Source organism: Malania oleifera, chromosome 12 (assembly GCF_029873635.1).
Source record: "Malania oleifera isolate guangnan ecotype guangnan chromosome 12, ASM2987363v1, whole genome shotgun sequence".
Taxonomy (NCBI): domain Eukaryota; kingdom Viridiplantae; phylum Streptophyta; class Magnoliopsida; order Santalales; family Ximeniaceae; genus Malania; species Malania oleifera.
This window is the reverse complement of record NC_080428.1, coordinates 84874909-84899037: the sequence shown is the minus strand read 5'-3', so window position 1 is coordinate 84899037 and position 24129 is coordinate 84874909. Positions and strand designations below refer to the sequence as shown.

Below are 24129 nucleotides of genomic sequence, written 5' to 3'. Positions count from 1 at the left end.
ATATCTCAGGCCCCAAATGGGTATTGAGGTATCCCTGTACACAAATTGACACACCTATGCAGCGGAAAACATAAAGTCATACACCCATATTTACAATACAAGAATTCAGTGTTTCCAAACCATATATATACATATTACACATCGTCTCAATATCATCTGCTAAAAAATATAATCCCTTGAATACACTTACTCTATAAATAGGGCAAAATAAAAGAACTCTCTATTTGCGAGTCTGATCTGCTCGCCTAGTTAGATCACCTAAAAAATGTTAAATCACTAGGATGAGACAACGCTCAGTAAGAGGAAATATGCTATTACTAGTGTGTGGTGACTGAGTTTCATAAATATAATAATGAGAATATCTGAAACTACATAAGTTGATAAATCAATATACGGTATAACTCGCATTTATCATGGTTTAAAGTATAACTGTAATATCTAACTTTTCTATTTTTCATACGTCTAGTATCATACCATATTGTTGATATTCTGTAAACTATATGCATATACATAACCGAAATTTTACCTTGGAAAACTATACGTCATGATTTAACCCCTCATGACAGGCATGTGCGGCCTATAGCCGGGACTTAATCCTAGTTAGCCTACCTGGTAAGTCAACTGTACTCTATCAATCCTCAGCCCGGCCAAACTGCGTCCTCTCCTAGGCACGGAACTGGTAGCTACCTCGTCAAACCCGCCTCCTCAACCCATAATATTGGGGAGACTGCAACCTCTCCAGACACGGTTTGACAGAATTTACATACTATCTGAGTTATGTGGTTGCACTCTGATATGAAAATAGCAATGGTACCGTGCTCTACTAACTGAACATAACTTGATTCATCAGGGTCCGATACTATATATATTATTTCTATAGATATCCTACTGTTTTCATCATGATTCCAAAATAACCATAACACTATAAATCTGATTTGAAAATACTATAATATCTAACTATAATAACTGTAATATCTGATTGGATAATCTGTAATGTCTGAGTGTTATGGTTTTGGAAAATATGGCATTCTGTAATTACTATAAAATACTTGTCTGTATAATATATGTAAATAAATGTCTGGTAAATATACGTCCGTCTATATATATATACGCTGTAATTCTTGGTATTCCGAAAAACTATATTAATTTTGTACTAATCAAATATCTACTCAGGTCACACTATTAATAAAACTCGTGTTCTAAAATCTGTAAAAACTGTATAATTAAAACCCTGTACTTTGATACACAAATACTAAAATTTACAAATAAAATTTTTGAATTTACTAGCATAGCATATTTCCCTTACCTAGTTGGTTGGAAGGCTTGCCTCCAACTTTATCCTTACACTCACGGCGTACTATCTCCAAAATCCTGAAATAATACCCTCCAACTTTATCCTTACACTCACGACGTACTATCTCCAAAATCCTGAAATTAGACATATATGCATATTTCCAATAAATCAACTATATTTTCCGAAACCTGCATACTCGTAACTTTTCTGAATTATAATTTACTTGGGCTCCTAAAAATATTCACTCGATTCTCAGCCCATGCCTGCAGGGTCCCAAAACACCATATTCTTGAAAATATAATACTCTAATTTTACTTCACAAAATCGAGTATATTCGCATATAATACTAAGTATGACCTCAATGAACTGGGTAATACTGAAAATGCTCAAATAATCCACTCACCCTAGTTTTGGGATGGTTCCCAAACTTCTCAAATTGAAATTTTACTTCAGTTATGTTGTAGAGAATCTCCCTAAGATCACTATGGTAGCTTTTGAACGTCGAACTGGGGAGAGACGGAGCCAAAAACCTAGAGAGAAGTCAGAGGACGCATTTTCTAAAAAGAGAGAGTGAATTGGATATGAAATTCCCGCACGAAAAATAATTTTCAGCTTTATATAGAAAGCTAGTCCACGTGTACTCGTTGGCAAGACACATCGCCTCGTTGACGAGGCAATGAAGGGATCTAGTCGATGAACACCGTCTCCTTGTCTAGGAGTTTCAAACCCTAGAACAAGCTTCTCGATAAATTATCATCGACGAGACGCACGTCCCTATCGACGAGCCCAATAGTCTGCTTGTTAACGAGGCCCTGCTGCACCCTCTTATAAAAATTTATTTTCCTCTCATTTCTTTTATTACCTAATTACTATAATTATTCGAGTCTCTACATAATAGTTTTCTTGACAAGTATAAAACGGTACAGGAATCGTGATTTTATATATTTAAATAGTACAAAAAAATTATGTTTAGTATATTATGTTATGTCAACGTAGATGTCGTGATTCATGTTATGTTATGCCGACGCAGATACCATGTTTCATGTTATGTTATGCCAGCACAGATGTCGAGGTTCATGTTGGTGCAGATGCCATAATCAAGTTTGATTAGACATAATTTTTGAAATATGTACACGACAGTTATTATTGTGAAATACGAAACAACTTTGTTCAGTATATGGAACTTATTATATGATATCAGACCCCGCATGGGATGGTTTAGTACAGTTTCAGGAGCACGGTACCGTAGTTATATGTTCAAAATTATGATAGTGTTACAACACGACCGGTAGTGTGGGAGACGGCAGTTGATGTGGCTTCAGTGTAGAGTGGAGTAGTTCCTCTGGCAATCCGAGACTAGGTAAGGGCAGGCCCATCGTGCTTACAGACTTATGATTCACCTAGCATGGTCGGCCAACCATTGTTAGGTCCCGCCTTCAGACTGCATAACCTTGTAACGACCCAACCCTTTATACGGACCCAGGTGTCACTCATTCATACATAATACCTATACCTGTTCAAGATATGGTAGCAACCCGCCCTTAACAGGGACATACGGGTGTAAAACATACATGATCATGATGTAAATGTCGCAGAAAAACATAAACATCCATTGGGATTTCTACTAGTCTTATACCAGAGTTTACTAATACATCCATAATTTACATACATTTGGACTTAAAATAATCGTCATATTACAACCCTCCAAAAAGGACTTTCATCGAGTTTAATATAAGATTTAGATGCTTACGTAAGCTAACCAAAATAACCTCCCCAGTCCCTTTTTCTACTAGGACCGACACATGGACGAACCTGAAAACAAAAGCTGTAAGATAGGGCGAGACACCTCTCAGTAAGGAAGAAGGAGTTACAACAGTATGTAACTGCATACATGCATGTTTTCATTCAACATCTGGAATATAAATCAAACATTTTCAATACAGTTTTGCATCAGGTATATCATTATTCATATTACAAAAATTCCCACATCTGTATTTCAACCATTTAATGATTTATCAGATGACCAACGGCAAAATATCCCTTTTTACCCCATGGCTTGGGTTGTGCACTGGTACTCGTCCAATGCCCTGTGCATGCAGACACTGCCGAGTACTTACATACGATCCGACCGCCTCCATTGGCCCAATATCAGCCAATGGTTTAACCCTGCTAGCCGACCATCTTGGTACCCACATCGTTTAATATGTGTGGTTGCATGTGTACATCTAGCTACGATATCGCGTCGTATTATATAACAGTGGTTTCATTTCACCCTGCAAGAAAGTATTTTTCAACCTCCCGGGACTCTCAAGCTATGGTTTCATGTATCATAAATTCAAATAACCTGTACAATTCCAGTATTTTTCACAATTTCACATAATAGCATTGGGTTCAAACCGGCGTCTTTCCACTCAGTTTACCCCTCTTTGTTTACTGATGCGGCTCGGTGTATCACCAACCTTTGTTTAGTCACATTCTCAGTATAAAAAATTTGGAACTTCGTTCCCATATTTTATATCAATAGTATAGAAAATTCATTCATTCCCATATCAACATATATCACACAAATTCGATACAAAAACCGCTAAATGATAGAAATTCAATATACATAGTTTAACTGAATAAATAAAGGATTCGAGCCTCTCCTACTATAGCATAAACACAAATAAACAACATTTGTAAAATTTGGAGATCACACGTCGAAATCCTTGTTTTTACCAAAAACCATAAAATCGTCAAACCGACATTTCTATTCGGTAGAATTTCACAAATAAGCAGTTAAATCATACATAATAACATAAACTAGCTTTTTAGCGGTTTAGTTTTCCAAAATAACTGTTGTAATCAAGTTCCCTTACTTTATACTTGAAATGAAACTTCGTACGAAAACGGTCCAAAATGACAGCCCGAGATCCCGAAAACCTAAAACCACATAACATAATCTTACTATCTTTTCTGGTACTAACCAAATACCCAATCAAAACCAAGATCAAATCCCTACCTCGATTTTTAGGAAAACCCGAAACTCTCTGAAACAACAATTTGTTCCACTAGAAGTGTAGAGTTTTCTCTTCTGATCCACGTAGTACCCTCCGTTTTTGGAAACGGACGACGAACGACGAAGAATCATAGAGAGAGAGAGAGAGAGAGAGAGAGAGAGAGATTCCAAGCTTAGAGAGAGAGAGAGAGAGTTTTTTGAATGAAACTTAACCCCTAAGCAACTCAAATGGGATATTTATAGGACCTTTGACTCGGTTCCCTTCATCGATGAGGCGGCGTCTTCGTCGACGAAACACCACAAAATTCGTCGATGAGAACCTGGATTTTGTCGACGAGGATTTCCTGAGAAACCCCAAAACCTCACGGCATTTTCTCGTTGAAGAGGCTCTAAATTTCGTCAATGAGGCTTTCAAAGAATTCATCGACGAATGTGATCCTTCATCGACGAATCCTGCTGGTGCAGGTTTGGGTCTCTACAACCTAGTAATGTGGGGGTAAGACATGACATCGGCTAGCTATCCATCCTAGGTGTTATTTCAATATTTTACATTTATATAAGATGATTTTCATGTATATAAATCTAGTATGCTTTATGATGATATGACAAATCATATTTTATACAATTCTGCTACGGACATATGTTACCAAATATGTTTATTATACTGTTTATATGCATAACATGAAAATGCTCATAATGCCACACATTGATATTAGTTTATTTCTCTTACTGAGATGTGTCTCACCCCAACTATATAAACATTTTAGGAAATCCAGGAAGAGGAGCGGATAGAGCTGCACCATAGTAGTGATCGGTGGGGCTACCTTGTTTGAAGGGCGAGTTGTTGAGCTTAGGTCAGGTTTATTTTTAGGTCTAGACCATAGGGTACTTTTGACCTTTTGATGGATGATTGTATATATAACAAGTTTAGTACTCTAGTATTGTGATTGGTTGGATGATATGTATGTGATTAGTTTCCTGCTACTTAGGTATCAAAGTTGTTGTAAGAACCCGAATCGTGGTATGTGGATTTAATATTTGAAGGAAGGGTAAAGTGGTAATTTGGGCGAGCTTCGTCGACTAAGCCAAAGTTCGTCGACGAAGTCCCTTCTGTTCTCGTTGACGAAATTCAGAGGCTTGTTGACGAGGAGAAGCTGAGAGATTTTAGGAAACTGGAGATCTCAGGCTCGTCGACGAGGCCACTGCTTCGTCGACGAAGGCCATGGTAGACTCGTCGACGAGGGCGGCCGAGCCAAGGGCTATAAATATCAGTTTCCATTGCTTCTATGCTAAGTAATCTCAAAATATCCTCTCCCTCTCTCTCTAGAACTTGAAGAACTCTCTCTCTCTCTTGATTTCTTTGCTGTTCTTTGCCTAAATTGTAAATCCAACGTTATTGCGAGGATTAAGGAAGCATTCTCTACGTTTCTAGCGGATCGGAATCTCGTTTTGAGTGTTTTCGGGTTTCAGACAAAAATTGAGGTAAGACTCAGTTTTCATTCTTGATTTAGAATATGTGTAGTAGTATGAATTGTAAGCATGTATTGTACTGTGATTTGTAGGTTTTGGAGTCTCGATTCGTAATTTTGGGGACCGTAGAGTTCGTAGTTGGAATTTGGGATAAGGTAAGGGAATTCAATTTATATTAGTTTATTTTTTAAATCAGGATCAGTAAGCTTGTAGGCTACGATCGTATGTATGTTTTGGTAACTTATTTGGGGAAATCTATCGGGTAAAAATACAGGATTTTCGGGTTACAGTTTTTAGGAAAATTTGGGGATTTGGGGTATCATCTTTACTTTGTTTAGAAAACCGTTCATTTTGTTTAAACTGTATTATTGAGATGAATGTTATCCATATTTGCATAAACTGTATTCTTGAATTGGAAACCGATATGATTTGCCATAAACCAAATAAGTGTGGTATGTATAGTTGCATCTAATTGTTCCAGGTATTTGTAAAACAGCTATGTGGCGGCTAATTACCGTACGCTGATATGTATAGGAGTGTGAGCTCCAAAATGATTCCAGGCTTTGTGAAATCAGCTAGGGGCAGCTAATTACAGTACGCCGAAACAACTATGTGGCGGCTAGTTATCGTACGCTACACCATGTATTGGTGTGAAAACAGTAGGCGAGAGTGTCCGGCTCTATATCCGAGGGTGTGAAATATCAGTACGTATCCCGGTTGGTCACCGAGGGGTGTGAGCTACATTGTATGGCAATGTAATCACCGCGAAGTTTCGGGTTTCATGGAGTAGTTGCGTGTTGGCAATGTAATCGCTGTGGAACGTCGGGCTCATGAAGTAGTTGTGTATTAGTGTGAGCTACATCGTATTGCCAATGTAATCGCTTGAAGCTTCGAGTTTCATAGCGTAGTTGCACATTAGTGTGACAACATTGACCGTATGTTTTGGGTATCGTACGTACTAGAATGAGTTTGTGAAAATACTGGAACTGTATGGAATTATATGGAAATGTTTTCAAATTGTATCGTATTGTATAGTGTTATGTTTTGCGTAAAATAACACTGGTATGTCAGACACTGATATTACCTGCTTTCTTCCTTACTGAGAGGTGTCTCACCGCGAATGTACGTACAATGTTTTCAGGTCCATTAGGTAGCTGTAATTAGCATCCTAGCAATCGGAAGCAGGGGGTGTCGTTAGCTACTGTTAGTGCCTAATTAGGTACGAGATTTTGTAACCGGGTTGTCGTGATGGTTTTTGCAGACACTTAGAGTATGTACAATATTTATGGGATTGTATACCTTAGTATTGTATGGGTTGTGTATCCTAGTTTTGTACAGACTCTGGTATGGTATGTTATATAGATAGATGAAGCCTTTTCCGCTGCGTAACTAATGAGTATGGATGTATTTGTGTATGTGTATAGGGTATCCGTGTACGTCACAGAGTCGGACCCTCTTATTGTATTGTATTATGTATGTTTGAATTGATACAAAAATAGGTTAGGTTACTATACTCACACCTCAGACCTATCAGCGGGTTCAGGGCGTGACAGTTGTATTTTTGGGTGTATCCCTGATACCCATGGGTCCAGGTTGATTATGCTATTCAGTTGAATAGGATATCAGACTTATTATATTAAATGTTATTATGGAAAAAAATATATATGGTAAATTAGGTAGGTCGTTACATTTACTCTGTATGTCATTAACTCTGTAAAACCCAACTCTTCATAACATTTGTTTTCACATGCTCTATTCTTGTGACGACTTGCTTAATTTCCATATTTTTTTTATAATAAAAACAATATCAAAAAGTTCAGCAGATCATAATCCACCTGGATCCTTGGGTACTAGGGATACATTAGAAATACATCACGGAAGGCTGGGCAGCAGGAAACATAAATCATAAACACCTCATTATACCATACATCACAGTACCAGAGTTACTATAATCACTGTATATATTTATATATACTCAATACACAACCCAAAAGATGTCTTAGGGCCATTTCCACAAAATACATCCGACCCTATCAAAACACTTACCCTTCTGGAAGGGCAGATCAACCGTACTAGATCAGCGAGGCTTTACCCGCTCTCCTATCAGGGTCTCCTGAAATGTTTATAAAATTTTGAGTGAGACACCTCTCAGTAAGGGAAATAAACTAACACTAGTGTGTGACAACATGAGCATTCTTGTGATATACATATAATCATAAACATAACTAGTAAAATTGTATATACATCATTTATGGGAAAACATATTTAATCAACATGGCAGAACATAATGGTTTCTATAGCATAATTCATCTCATATAAAAAATAACACGAAAACAATCCTTGTAGATTAGCTGGTTGTTGTCATGTATTACCCCCACATGACTGAGTTGTGTGGCTCGAAGGCGGGACCTGACAATGGTTTGTCGATCACTTCCAAGTCAAAAGTACAATCTGTAAGTTTGACGGGTCTGCCATACTTGGTCCGTACACCTAGGGCGCTCACACACTTCTTAAAAACCACATCGACCATCCAATCTCACACTACTTCGTACAGCGACGTTAACACAACTATCATGATCATGATGACCATGGACACATAGCAACGGTACTGTGCACGTGATGCCCCGATTTTTCGAATAATTTTTTTTCAATAATAATAAATAATTACACGTCATCCATAACATTTAAAAATCGGCCACGTCAACAACCCTACTACCATTCGTACGACTCGACCCGCATTGGATACCGGGTAAAAAGTCATTTTATTTATAAAACCTAACAGCGGAAGACAGTATATTTATATCATTTAGAAAACAATATCCAGAGTATTAACATACATATTTACACAATACTATCTTATACCCAAAAATAATACAACCCTAGGGAATCACACCTCTCTAGTCCAAACTCACCCTGTATATCAAGGTTCTAGCTCCTTACTATCACGGAGCTCTATCACCCGGTCGGTCTATGTTACCTGAAAAATTTAGATAAATTGGGTGACACACATCTCAGGAATAAATTATTTACAGTGTGTGGCCATATGAGTTCAATTATAACACACTTTACTTTTCAAATCATCGTTTCATTTAAGAAAATACACTGATATACACATTCTCATAATCATATATATATACAACACAAACTTTTATAAGCTTTAGAATCATTTCTCAAATTCAATAATTTCCAACACATATTTACCGCGAAGTTGCTGAGAATAGGGAAGATTACCAGCCCATACAGGTAGCTTCCCTATGCCCTAACATGTTATGCAACCACATATGACCACATCTGATATCTATCAGGGCATTCACCTTACTCAGCAAGCCCTCAGGCGGAGAGTTTCACTTTGCCTCAAATATGTATATTATCAACTCACACGGTTCCATTTCTCAATTTTATCATTCTTTATTTCTCAATTTCCCTTCTTTCTTTCATTTCTCATTTTAACCAATTTTATCATTCTTTCACTTTCCATTTTCATTTTACTTTCTAGCTCATGAGTATCCTTGGTATCAAATACCAACATCGCGTCTGTAACTCATGGCCACCCTGAGGATCTTTCTATCCACGCCATACTTCCCCCCATGGTCAAGATTGTGCGGCCTGAAGCCTGGATCTAACCGCGGTTGGCCGACCCGGTTAGATCAAATATCATATCACATATCGCGTCTGTAGTACGACTGGCCGCCCTATAACCATGATTCGGACTCAGGGGGCCCACAACCTTACAAAATGGCATAGTCGACTGTTACGCCACACGCTCCAAGAGTCCGTGTGGTTGCACTAACACCACTAGCAACGGTACCGTGTTCAATATCATAACCATCCATCAGGGTTCACTACCACATCCCCGCATTCATTATGCGGTTTTGACATTTCATCAATCATATTCTAGTATATCACAATTTAGTTCAATATAAATATTCACATCATTTTCTGTGCACATTTCATCATCTCGTAATATCATATATCATATTTCACGTATTTTTCATATTTTTCCAAAATACTCATATCAATAATTTGTACAAACTCATTTCTCATACAAATAATTTCCACTCACAAACAAATGCCCCATTTCATTATTTTCCACTAAACACATCAATCATTCTCATTTCAATATTTTATCAGAAAATACCCATCGTTATATTTTACATTTTTCAACACATGTCATCTGCCACACAATTTTCATCTAATATTCATAACATATTATTTTCACACTCCAAAACATCACAACTTAAAATCACTCAAATGCCAAATAATTTATCTAATATTTATATCGTAATAATTTCCAGACAAAATGCCATAAGCACATTTTCACATATTAGTTTCATCAGTAATTCTAAAAAGATTGCTATAATTTATTCCCCTTACCTAACTTACTGAAAGTCTCGCTAGAATCCCAAATCCTACACCCTTGGCGCCCGAAATTTCACTCCTACAATTTGCATTTTCCCCATATTAATTAATCTATTTCTCCAAAATAATACCCACCTAACATTCCCTAAGCTCCATATACCTCAAATTAATATTTAGACTAACATTTAACAGCCCCACTTAATTTTTTGAATTTTACCTGGGAGTCCCAAAATTACACCCGCGACGCTCACCTGAGCCCTAAATTTCAGATATCCTACTTCAACCCTAGATGCTCAACATTTTAGCATTTCTTAATTAATACTAATTAATTAAAAATAAGCCCCTTAATAACTCCCGTACCCCAAATTTGGGGTTTTGTCCATGACGACCCCACGAAAATTTCGTCCCGCTGGACTTGTAGAGAATCATCCCTAGATTCTCGTGGTGGTATTCGTTCATCGATTAAGCTTATATTTTGCAAAAAATTAAAGAAAAAGGGAAAATTGGCTTACCATAGGAGATACATCTACGCCGCTCCTACCACCGATACGCTCCGGTAGAAATGACGGCAGCGGAGAATGAACCTCAACGGTATCTTCTGATCTTGATCGGGCAAGAATTCGCCACGTAACTAAGGAGAGAGGGAGAGAGAATGAGAGGAGAGAGAGATAGAGAGAGAGAGTTCAAAGACTGTTGGGGGGGGGGGGTGAGCTGCGCAAACCTTCCTGCAAGTTTTTTTTTTTTTTTATTACTTTGCTTCCTTTAGGAATGATCCTAAAGGAAGTATAATAATAATAATAATAATAATAATAATAATAATAATAATAATAATAATAATAATATATTTAATTAACATTAATAATAATATATTTTATTAATAAAAATAAAAATAAATGTTCATTATTGTTTTTCTTTTTTTAAAATCCGATTAATTAATTAATTAATTAATTAATTTTATTTATTTATTTATTTTTTTTTGAATCACTCCACTAATCTTCTATATCCCTTTTTTGGGGTTATTACAGTGCAAGTGTTAGTTTAGACCAAGCCAATGAGGTTCTGATATCATATAACATATACTGGAACTGTGATACATGGATATTTCATATCATTAATTTTCAAATCAATCATATCATTTTGCATATATACGCATATCATGAAAATCATTGGCCCGTACGCTGACAAATCATTTTTATAGCTCGGCACGTACGCCAACAAATCATACACATAACTTGGCCCGTATGCAAGCAAACATATTTAAAAATCTTGGCCCGTACGCCGATTTTTCATTATAAAAATCCGTATCATAATCACATTCCTAGAAAACAATATTTCATAACAATTTCTACTCATGCCACACTAAATAGGTTTTTTTCGTATATTTAACATACCATCATTTTCAACAGTATTTTCCCAAATATAAATCATATATAAATATATTTATTTTTCTGAAATCAAATGCTAATATATTATACATACTTTTCATAAAATACTAGCTTAGTTTATCTCCTTACCTGAGTCCTGTAAAGCCTCTAAGAAAATCAGTCTTGCACCCGCAGGGTTCCCTACTCAACACCCTGAAAACAACATTCCTCATAACTAAAGTTTAGTATTTCTACGCGTACTACACTTTCTACAACTCTCAAATAGGCAAATATTGAGTAAAAAGTCTTACTCTGGATTTGGGATGGTTTCTAACTTAGCCCCACCAACGATCCACTCTGGCAGACTTACAGAGAACTTTCCCAGGAACGTCGTGGTGAGATCGTTGAACCAACGAAAATCCGACCCAAAAACTTAGAGAGAAGGAGGAGAAACTGAAGGATGAAAGAGAAAGAGATTATGCGCAGAAAAATGTACTGAAAAATCATGTTTAACCTTATTTATACTACGGGATTCATCGACGAGCCACATCACCTCGTCGACGAGTCCTGTAGAAAGTTCGTCAACGAACCTGAACCCTCATCGAAGAATTTTAGGATTACAAAAATCCTCTCTCGGTATCTTCTCATCGACGAATCCCCTGTGTTCGTCGACGAGGCATAGAAAATTTCGCGTTCGTTGACGAAGTCAACTACCTCCTTCTGTTCCTGTTTCCATTTCTCTTTCTTCTTATTATTTAAAGACCATTATTCTTCGGGTCGTTATAGTTCTCCTATCACATACTCTGTTATCACATTTCACATCCTCTATCTTCCTATATTCTATATTCACATACACTTTTCTGTATTTACATGCATTGTTCTATTATACTTTAGTTAAATCTACAAATATTATTTTAGAACTCACTGCCAGATGGATAAAAATCAACATGCTTCCCCCATGACGGGTTGTGCTGCCCATAGGCTAGACTTAACCCTGGTCAGCCCACCAGAGTTAAATCAATTCCCAAATCTTCAGTCTGCTAGTCCAATTGGCTTTCCCATGCTGGTCTAGACTCTAGGGGGGACTCTACCCTTCACAGCTCAATCGACTATTCAATACCAACACTCTCTCTAAGACATGTGGTTGCACTAAGCTCTTCATAACTCTCGCAACGATATCGTGCATACTATGGTCCATCGAAGTTCTCAAACCATACATTGCAATTTAACATTAATATTCTGCTCTGATTAAACAAATCGAAATAATATAATCCCAAATGTAACGACCTAAATAAAAACAGTATTTAAATAATAAAGGAAGGGAAATGGAAACCAGAAACAGAAAGAGGTTGTAGACTTCGTCGACGACGTTGCATTTTGGGGGAAAACCATAATTTCAAGAAAATGGCCAGGACTCATCGACGAATATAGGGCCTCGTCGACGAGTGCATCAGAAAATACGTCGATGAACACAGGTCTTCGTCAATGAGAAAATACTGAGAGAGGTTCTGGGGCAGCCTATATTTTGTCGATGAATACATGGTCTCATCGACGAATTTAATGAAGGACTCGTCAACGAGGTGACATGTCTCGTTTACGAAATCCCCTGTTCTATAAATATGAAAATCCAGATTTTAAGCTTCTTTAAGAAGCTAACTCTCTCCTCTCTCTCTCTCTCTCCCCCCTTCAGTTCTCCCTCTTTCTTTCGTCGATTTCGGGCCAGATTTACGTTGGATCGAAAATCCGAAGTCACCACGATGCTCCTGGCGAGATTCTCTACAAGTCTACCAGAGCAGATTGTCAAGGAAATGAAGTTAAATTTCATTCCAAATTTAGGGTAAGACTTTTTACTCAATATTTGGATTTGTGACAGTTGATAAAAGTGTTATACGCTTAGAAATACTAAACTTTAATTCTGAGCAATGTTGTTTCCAGGGGTGTTGAATTGGGAACATAGGGAATCATATCTAAGTTGAGGTAAGGCTTTTAAGCCGAATTTGACTTAGTGATAGTTATAGAAAATGTTGTACGTACGAAAATACTGAACTTTAATATTGGGAGTTTTCCTTTTCAGGGTGTTGAGTTAGGAACCCTATGGGTGCGGGACAGTTTTATTAGGGGCTTTCCAGGAAGCAGGTAAGGGGATAAACTAAGTTAGTTTTGTTTTGAGAAAATGTATGTATGTATGTATATATATATATATATATATATATATATATATATATATATATATATATTTAACATCTGATTTGCGGAAAATGTATATGTATTTATATATATGTTTTATATTTACAAAATACTGTGAAAATGATCATATGATTGAATATGTGAAAATCCGTTTGTGTGGCGTGAGTATAAAATGTTGTGAAATACTATTTTTCTGGGAACGTGGATGATATGGATTTCTATGATAGGAAAATCGACGTACGGGCCGAGGTTTTTATATGTTTGCCGGCATACGGACCGTGCTATGTGACTATGATTTGCCAGCGTACGGGCTGTGCTATGTTTGCCGGCGTAAGGGCCGTGCTATGTGACTGTGATTTGCTAGCGTACGGGCTGTGCTATGTTTGCCGGCGTACGGGCCGTGCTATGTGACTGTGATTTGCCAGCGTACGGGCTGCGCTATGTTTGCCGGCGTATGGGCCGTTCTATGTGACTGTGATTTGCCAGCGTACGGGCTATGCTATTTTTGCCGGCGTACGGGCCGTGCTATGTGACTGTGATTTGCCAGCGTACGGGCTGTACTATGTTTTGCCGGCGTACTGGTCGAGCTATGATAAAATGTGTAATATCGGCGTACGGGCCGATGATTTTCGTGATATACGTATATGTGCAAAATGATATGGTTGATTTGATAATTAGTGATATGAGATATCCATGTATCACGATTTTAGTATATGTGTATGATATCAGAACCTGGTTGGCTTGGTTTAGGTTAGCACTTGCACGGTACCATTGCTATGTGTCCATGGTTTTCGTGATCATGATATTTGTGTTAACGCCGCTGTACAGAGTGGTGGGAGATTGGATGGTCGATGTGGTTATTTTCAAGAAGTGTGTTGTTATCGCCCCTAGTGTACGAATCAGGTCTGGCAGACCCATCAGACCTACAGACTACTGTTTGACTTGGCAGTGGTCGGCCAACCATTGTCAGGTCCCGCCTTCGGGTCACAGAACCCGGTCATGTGGGGGTAATACATGACAACAACCAACTAACCTATCAGAGTTGTTTTATGTTATTATTATTGTATGAGATGAGATATGTTTATGAAAATGCAGTATGTTCTGCCATGTTTTGATATATGTTTTCCTAAATTTGATAAACAATACTGAATATGTTATATATGATATATGTAAAACACAGAATACTTATGTTGCCATACACTGGTATTAGTTTATTTCCCTTATTGAAAAGTATCTCACTCCTAAATTTTACAAATTTTTCAGGAGGCCCTGATAGGAGAGCGGGAAAAGCCCTGCTGATTTAGAGTTGTTTATCTACCCTCTGCGAAGGGTAAGTTTTTGTAGGGACAATTAGATTTTGTGGGAAATGTCCGTAGATATGATTTTTGGGATATATATGGAAATACTGTAGACTATAGCAACTCTAGTATATTGTAATATATGGTATTGAGATGTACATTATTGTATGTTTTCTGCTGCTAAGGCTTTTGCTGTATGTTCTGATATATCCCTGGTACCCACGGGTCTAGGTGGATTGTGATCTGCTGAGCTGGAATGAGAGATGTGTGGTATTGATTTCATGATGATATTATTATAAATAAATAAATATATATATATGTGGAAAATGAGCAGGTTGTGACACCAACGCATTTAAGTATTTCAACATATTATACATATTTCATAACTCAACACAGTATTTTCATTTTTCCTCATGTCACACGATTTGAATAATACACATATTTATATAACTACTGGAATAATAAGTCAATCTATGTTTGTTATCTGCTTTACTATTATCTCCACAATTTATCTAATACTCAAAATAAGCGTTAATAAGAAAAACGGAGATAATTAACCCTACTCATCTTGATCAATTTTAGAAAATGTAAAACAATTCCAACCAATCATTTCAATTAGTCAAATTATCCAAAGAATCCATTACTTAAATCCCGTAACCTTTTTCTTTACTTTAATTGGTTCATTTTCGAAAATAATAGTTATTAACACAACCCTAGGCTCAAAAACCTCAGTTTAAACGATTGACTTTCAAAACTTGCATAATAATCATATGCATACACATATAATTTCCACTTTAACCTATAGAATTTAAAAAACAACTTGCTTAATCTATTCCCCTTACCTGGTTTTTTGAAGCTACGCCTGCAGAGATCCCAAAATTGGGCCTGCGGCACTCACCCAAACCCCGAATTCATAAATCCTAGTTTAATCAACTCAACTCCCGGTAAAATACTATTTTAACATTTCCTAAACCCACAAACTTCAAATAAATGATTTTAAACTTCCGAAAACATCAAATTTGTTGAATTCCCTAAATCTTACCCTAACCTTGGAGTGGTGTTAGGAAAGTCCAATTCAAAAATCTATTCCGCTAGATTTTTAGAGAAATGCTCCTAGATCATCGTGGTGATTTTCGATCGTCGATTTGGCTTACGAATGAAGGAGAAATCTAGAGAGAGTGTGGGAGAGCATGAGGAGAGAGAAGGAAATGACTCACGGTTGTAGAGCCTAGGAAATCTAATTTGGGTGGCCAACTCTAGAAGGCTGTAGAATTGGAAATGAAATTTCCAATTGAATTCTTCAATGCCCTCCACTAACTTAACATAATAATATTATAAGGGGTTCTTATTAGTTACAACCTATTTGATTATTTTTGTAATTGACCCACATAGTTAACACTCATATATGATAAGATTAACTGAGTTATGGTTTACCTTAAATAGTGATTGTGTTCTCCTAAGACAAGAGAGATAGGAAAAGTTGACAAGGATTACACAACTATCACTTTAATTTGTTATTAGATGAATCTTCACTCACTTCTGCAATTAGTCATTGCAAGATAAACAAGTGTGTGTGTGTGTTTATGTGTTTGTCTATATATATATATATATACATATATATATATATATATATATATATTACAAGAAAACACGTACAATATGACCAAACCTAACTCTATGTAGCAAAAATTGCTTTGTAATAAAAAAACAATATATTTTTCAAATCAACATGCATGACAAAGCTCAAAACAAAGTGAAAATTCTTAAAGAGGAGAAACTTATAAGATGAAGTATTTGAATAATTATACCAAGACAACATGTATGATTTTCAAATTAATATATAATTGACAAAAGGGGAAAAACACAAAACAAAGTGTGAAGCTGTAGAACAAACTTATCATGTCAACAACTTTAACATAGTCTACTTAATTAGTAAGCAAAGCTTATTAACACACATCTACAAATCAACACCCAAATCAATATATATCTGTAATCTGTCCACACCAACCCCAACACACATGGGGTTTTTACTTGGTACTCCCACTCACTCAAAAACACTCGAACACGCAAGCCAAAAGAAGCAGCTAGGTAGAAATACAATTATATATGCGTCATAATGGTATATATAATACATCACGTATCCAAATTCCAAAGGCAATGGAGATTTGATCAAAGGTGGTCCCGCTCGCAGTACTCCCCCCGCAGCCTAGCTGTTAAAGCAACCAAATAATGCAGGTGAGATGGCCACACGGAATAAAAGCCTTAGCTTCTGACACCTCCACATGCCTTGCCCCCGCCACTGCACATGCATCCTGTCTGTCTCCTTCACCCACCTTAATTGATTAACTTCTTTCCCACTAATTAATTAATCATCTCAGTAGTCGCCACACCCCACACCGTAGTTAATAGTATATATATCATACACAACCAATAATTATTAGCTCGAGCTAAATGAAAAGTTAAAATAGTTAGAAATCGAGCGAGCGAGCTGGCTAGAGCTAAATCATTAAGTATGCTTAGTTTTTAATTGGTTAATTAATTTCTTAAACTATGCATTGAGGAGTTGTCATGGGATTATTAGTTATCCGTATTGGATTCTAGGAAGCAGGAGGGGGAGGGGCGGTGCAGTGGAGGTGGCGGTGGCAGGAGATCAAGTGGTCGTTGGTGAGGCCGGCTGCTTGCATGAAGGAGTGAACCACGGTCGGACCGACGAATCGGAACCCCCTCCTCACCATGTCCTTGCTTATGCTCTCCGACTTAGAGGTCTTCGCCGGGATCTTGTGCCATGCCTTGTATTGCGTGGAGATGGGCTTGTGGTTTACAAATCCCCAAACGTACTTGTCCAACGACCCAAGCTCCTTCTTTATCTGTTATTACACGTTACACACCCGACTACACAAAGTTAATTAATTAATTGTATGCATGGTTTGATTTAAGGATTTTATTTAAAAATAATAATAAATGAAAAGAGATTAATTTAGATTTTTTTTTAGTTACTGTACCACGAGAATACGGTTGGAGTTGTCGACGACACCTCGAACGCGGCTTAAGTCGATGCCATACTCTGCGCTAACTGACGTTATTTGTTTCTCCCGGAAGTTGGCCACGATTTCGGCGTCAAATCCCGAAAATGCCTTCCTGAACATTTTTATAATAAAAAAAAAAAAGCAATTAAAATATAGTTACACAGATAAGCTAATTGCTCTACTTTCTCGAGAAAATTCTATCTCTATTTTAATTTTTTAAGTTGCAATCTATTGTGTTTGGGGGGAAAGAAAATTTAAAACCAAAGAAGGGGTTAAAAACTGATAAACCCACCTGAAGTCTTCCCGTTTCTTGAGAATTGAAGTCCAGTCTGAACCCACCTGAGCGCCACATAGCACCAGCAACTCAAACAGCATTCTGCACCCCCAAGAGCACATAGTTCAGCTTTCGTTCAGCTTTCAATCATATATATACTCATGAGAGAGAGAGAGAGAGAATTACTTGTCATCGTGCACGGGGACTCCCCATTCTTGATCGTGGTAAGCAACGTAGAGAGGATCTAGACGTGCAGATTAGCAGATTTAATTACATTAGTGAACAATTAAAACAAACAAACCAACCCAAAGCATGTTGCAATTAAGTGCATCTCAAAGTTAATTTTTCTTAAAAAGCGCAGCAGAGAGAGATTCCAAACCTGAATTGGAAGTGATAAAACCGCATCTCTTCTCTTCTCCGGCAGCGGTGGCCGTTGCTGCGGCGGGAACGTTAACATTAACATTAGAATCAAGAGACTTCCCTGATTTGGTTCTCCCGTAATGCGCAATTCGCATCTTGCGCTGCGCCTGCTGAAGCGCCACTTGCTCCCTTCTAACCGCCGCTATGGTCCCTGGCGCCTCCACGATCAGAGACGAAGAGTACGTAAACGACGCCGTTTCGCCTACGCTGCAACTAACGCCGCTTCTCTTCGACTTCTTCCTCTCCAAACTACTCGCCAGAGTCTTCGGAGCCGCCGTAGTAGTAATACTCACCCTCTCGGCGCTCGTGTTCAACCCATTGACGTCGCTCCCGCCCCTCTTTTTCACGCCCTGCGGCCCGGCACCCCTCGGAGATTTCGATTTTTTCGGAGAAATCGGAGGCGCCGCCGCTGTCGATGGAGACTTGGGCGAGAGTTTATTAATTGGAAAATGGCGACGGCGATCAACGCCGGCGACGCGGTTGCAGGCGGATTGAAGAACCGGTCTGCAGTTGATGCCGTCGACGGAGCTCGTCGTCGGCGATCTGGTCTTGGCGTTGCACATTTTGAAATTTTGAACCAGAGCTAATCGATGGGTGTTTGGGAAACTTTGATTGATTAAGATTACGGTAGGAGATGGCGAGGGAACTCAATTCGTGAGATGGGAATCGATGGAGGAGAATTGGGATTGATGGAGTATGATCATGGTGGGAGGGGATGCGGTGGGCAGTGGCCAGTGGTGATAGGTTTATAAAAAAGGGGGAGGTGGGGACAGGGGAAGGGGGGCGCAGGTGTGAGTTAGAACATGGGGGCGGTCGGGGTATGCCATACATCCTCTCGTGAGGGGCTTTGCTTTTTCTTGACGACACCACGAGGATGACGATGACACGCTTCTTGCTACTTGATCGTTTGTTTAATTTCGGTCTCTGTCTCCCAATTGCTAGCGAATGCGAGAAATTATTAGGTTGAGAAAGCTTGATTCAAATTATTCAAAATTTGATGATTTGATTTTAAATTATTATGTCATTATCTTAGTCTAAATTATTCGATTGCCTAAATTAACCACCTCTGATTTTAAATAAGTAATAATAAATAAATAATTTTTTATTTAAATCTAAAATATAACCTAATTATACTGCTTAACTTAATAATGTTTTGTACCGATCAAACACAAGACCTACTTGAGGTTCCACGCTCGGGTGCAAAACCCATCCGAAGTTGCCTGCCCACGGAGCTTATGAGATGTAGAAAAGTTTTTATTTTATTTTATTTTATTGAAAAGGTAGTTAGATATCTAAATTTAACAACCTTTTTTTTTTTTTTTTTTTTTTTTTTATGGAAGGAGAAAATCAACGAGGTGCCAAATCATCCAAGATTCAGGTTTAGTTTGAAAGAAAAATTATTATGTAAAATTGTGTATATTTTAAACAAATAATTAAATTATTTATTTTGTGCAATCAATAAAATTTAGCATAATTTAGATTTTATCAATTTAAATAAAATAAAATTATTATTTGTCTAAAATATGACATGTTTAGATAATATACCTAATCTAATAATTTTTTATCACGAGAAGTGCACATTTTTTAACTAGACATGATAAGATGTCATATTAGCTCTGCAACTATCTACTATGTCAAGAAAGTACTTGGCATGCCCCCAGGGCGTAGCTCAGGTGGTCGAGCGAACTCCGGGTGTGCCTCTCACGAGGTCAGCAATGCGCCTCCCGGGTTCGATTCCTCCCCTGGGCTCCTGCTTTACCCTCCTCGTGGTGATGTGGGGCCGGATCCACGGGGCGTGGGATTAGTCACTGGCCGGTGCGACGGACTGTAAAATGGACGTCGTTGACGGTAGGTGGATACCCGGACATACCCAAAAAAAAAGAAGAAGAAAGGACTTGGCATCCCGGGTTCGATTCATGCAGCTGACTCCTGATTTAACCTCCTCGTGGTGGTGTGGGGTAGCCATCACGGGGCGTGGGACTAGTCACGACCGGTGCGTGCGGACCATAAAATGGACGTGCGTTGATGGTTGTGGACACCCGGCAATATTAAAAAAAAAAAAAAAAGGAAATAAGAGCCAACACAAGCATGACGCGGTGGAAAGACATCAACACGTAAGAAGGAGTATCAGGAGTTCAATTTCAGATAAATACACTCACAAAGCCAGCGGTACCTGTGGATGGTGAGAATTTACTCTGTGAGCCAGCGGGAACCGTGAATGGTGAAAGTTCGCTCTGTGAACCAGCGGAGACCGTAGATGGTGAGAGTTCTCTATGAGCCAATGGGGACTGTGGTTGGTAATGGAGATGTGTCCCAAGGGTCAGGTTGGCCGAACGTCCAACTGATGCACGGAAATCGTGTATCCGCATTCCGGACTTTACCTGATCAACGAGACCTATGGGGAGGACGCCGATCCGTAGGTTTGGTACCGCACTAGGGGGGTCCGAAAGGCTTGTTAGTGGCTGGAGTTCCTATGTAATCAAAAAGAAAAAAGAAAGGAAATAAGAAGTTGACATTTGATCTACACAAAGACATATATGTATCAAATTTAATGCTTTAATCAATAATTCTCTAATACTAGGAAGAACATTGCACTTCATCCCTGTAATTGATCATCTAATCAAATTAAATATTGTTCAACTCTTATTCATTTTCTCCACTTGTTTCTTTAAAATAAATATAAAATTATAGTGAAAAAATGTCATGGATCACGTGGCCCTATGCACACAAGAAAAGGAGAAAGACTTGCGAGGGCAATCTCTCCATGTAGAATTTGTAAGCCTCTAATCGCTAATATATAGATCTACTACCGTATTATTAGGATCCATACCAAGTAATACCTCTTACTTGTATGAGCCTAAATACTAACCTGTTGATTGGAGAGTTTGAAGTCCTAATAGAGAGATTGCCCCTTGCAAGTCTTTCTCAAAAGAAATTTTTTTTTTTTTTTAGGTTTAATACTCATAGATACCCAATAATATGTTTAATTGTGTGTATCTTTGATATTTGATACTAACATTGTATTTGGGAGAGGTTTTGATTTTGGACTTGTATAAATTTTGAAAAAAATATAATGTATATGAAGTTTATTCAAATCCGCACAATTCTAGATTCAAGACCTAAAATTCATACTCAAAAGTCTCTTAGGTAGCATTCACTTATCAATTTGAGACATCCTTATTGAAAGTCTCCACTTTGAGATTTAGGAGACTCATACTAGGAATATGAAATGGGAGATGGGTGGAATCGCCTTTCTTGATATGGTTTTTGAACTATCCAAAATCCCCTATGACTACCCATAACTGTCCCAATATACACATATAATCGCACAAGATTACCACAAAACGCCCCTATAATTAATCATAATTGCTTTCATAATCAACATTTTTATTTACCTTTCAACTCCTATTCATCTTCTATACAATTATTTCCTCAAAACAAGTATAAAATTTCTTTAAAAAAATGTGAGCAAGCATGGAGTGAGTGCTCCGGTTAGTTGATAATTAAGGAAATTACACAAAATGGAAACAAATATTTATGGTTTTGTTCAAAGTAGTGATTTTGTTTGAAAAAAGAAGATGAAAAGAAAATAAAAATTTGTATTTTGACTATTTGTTTCAATTATAATTATATATCCCATGTTAGGGAACAAGTAATTTGAACCTTGAATGTGAATTTATACGAACTTAAATAAAATTGTATTAAGTTTTGTCTAATTTACGCAAATTCAAACCTAAGAAGTAAAATCCATATTCCTAAAATATAATTTTAAGAATGAAAATCAAAGTCTCATCAAATAATGTATTCAAACAAGAATTTTACAATTTGTTGACTTTTTGAGTATGATCCCTCTTTTGATTATGACAAACCACAACATCTCACTTGTATACTTAGTGAATGTACATGTTTATAATTCTAGGAGCACAAGTGAAGGATGCAAAATGGAAGTCATAAATGTACTTCGAGCTCATACCAATCGGCATATTCCACGAGGATTTAGAAGAGCAAAAGGCATAAAGACTTTATTTATTTTTTGGATTGTAATAATTAATTAGGTTTAATTGTGCATGCATTCCTCATGATTTAATTTGAAGTTCAATGTGTAACAACACCAAAAATAGTTATACAAGATTAGTGGAGTGATTTTTAAAAAAATAATAAAAAAAAAATAAAAAATAATTAATTAAATTTTAAAAAAAGAAAAGAAAAGAAAAGAAAAGAATATACAATAATTAAAATTTATTTTTATTTTATTAATAAAATATATTATTATTATTATTAATTAATTAATTATTATTATTATTATTATTATTATTATTATATATATAAACATATAACACCTCCTGAAGTAGAAGCTTCAGGAGGATTCAATTGCTGTGCGAGCCCCCTTCTTTTTCCTTTTTCTTCTTACCTTCTTATTTTCTGCTTCTGCGCACAGTCCCTCTCTCTTCTCTTGTTCTCTCTCCCTCTCTCTTCAATTTCGGGACGAATTTTTGCTCGATCGAAAATCAGAAGATACTGTTGGACTCCATTCTTCGCTACCGTCATTTCTATCGAAGTGGATCGGTGGTAGCAGCGGGGTAGGTGTATCTCTTGGGGTAAGCCAATTTCTACTTTTTTTCTCAATTTCTTACAAATTATAAGTCTGATTGATGAACTAACACCATCACGAGAATCTAGGGATGATTCTCTACAAGTCTAGCAGGTCAAAATTCTTGTGGGGTCGTGGGCAAAACCCTAAATTTGGGGTACGGGGTTATTAAGGGGCTTATTTTTAATTAATTAGAATAAATTTAGAAATGCTAAAATATTGAGCATTTCGGATTGAGGTAGGATCTCTGAAATTTAGGGTTTGGGTGAGCTCCGCGGGTGTAATTTCGAGACTCGCAGGCATAATTCAGGAAATTAAGTGGGGCTATTAAATGTTAGTTTAAATGTTATTTTGAGGTATATGGAGTTTAGGGAAGGTTAGATGGGTATTCTTTTCAGAAAATAGGTTAATTAGTCTAGGAAAAATGCAAATTGTAAGAGTTGAATTTCGGGTGCCAAGGGCATAAGATTTGGGTCATAACGAGATTCTCAATAAGTCAGGTAAGTGGAATAAATTATGGTAGTATTTTTAGAATTACCGTTTGAATTAATATATGAAAATGAGCATATTGTATTTTGCCTGAAAATTATTATGATATAAATATCAGATAAATTGTGTGGCATTTGAGTAACGGTAATTTGTGATCCTTTGGAGTCTGAAATTAATATATTATGAATATTAGATGAAAAGTGTGTGGCACATGACATGTGTTGAGCAATGTGAAATATAACGATAGGTATTTTCTGAGAAAATAATGAAATGAGAATGATTGATGTGATTAGTGAAAAATAATGAACTATGATATTTATATGGGAGTGGAAATTATTTGCATGAGAAATGAATTTGTA

The 24129-nt window shown here is 37.1% G+C and overlaps 1 protein-coding gene across 1 annotated transcript; it reads right to left on the bottom strand.

Moving 5' to 3' along the window:
- Positions 1–16870: 16870 nt before the first annotated feature.
- LOC131144791 (uncharacterized) lies at positions 16871–19639 on the bottom strand. Its single transcript, XM_058093653.1, has 5 exons — positions 18650–19639; positions 18457–18514; positions 18289–18372; positions 17973–18108; positions 16871–17837 (listed from the first exon to the last, which is right to left on the bottom strand). Exons 1-5 carry the CDS (start codon positions 19251–19253, stop codon positions 17568–17570), a joined length of 1152 nt encoding a protein of 383 aa, XP_057949636.1. The 5' UTR covers positions 19254–19639; the 3' UTR covers positions 16871–17567.
- Positions 19640–24129: the final 4490 nt, after the last annotated feature.

What these genes read in the sequence shown, in the direction of transcription:
- LOC131144791 (XM_058093653.1), bottom strand. Translation starts at nt 19,253, where the DNA reads ATGTGCAACGCCAAGACCAGATCGCCGACGACGAGCTCCGTCGACGGC. An exon ending in TTTTATCACTTCCAATTCAG is followed by an intron (nt 18,515 to 18,649) that starts GTTTGGAATCTC and finishes CTGCACGTCTAG; the next exon opens with ATCCTCTCTACGTTGCTTAC. An exon ending in GTCCCCGTGCACGATGACAA is followed by an intron (nt 18,373 to 18,456) that starts GTAATTCTCTCT and finishes TTGGGGGTGCAG; the next exon opens with AATGCTGTTTGAGTTGCTGG.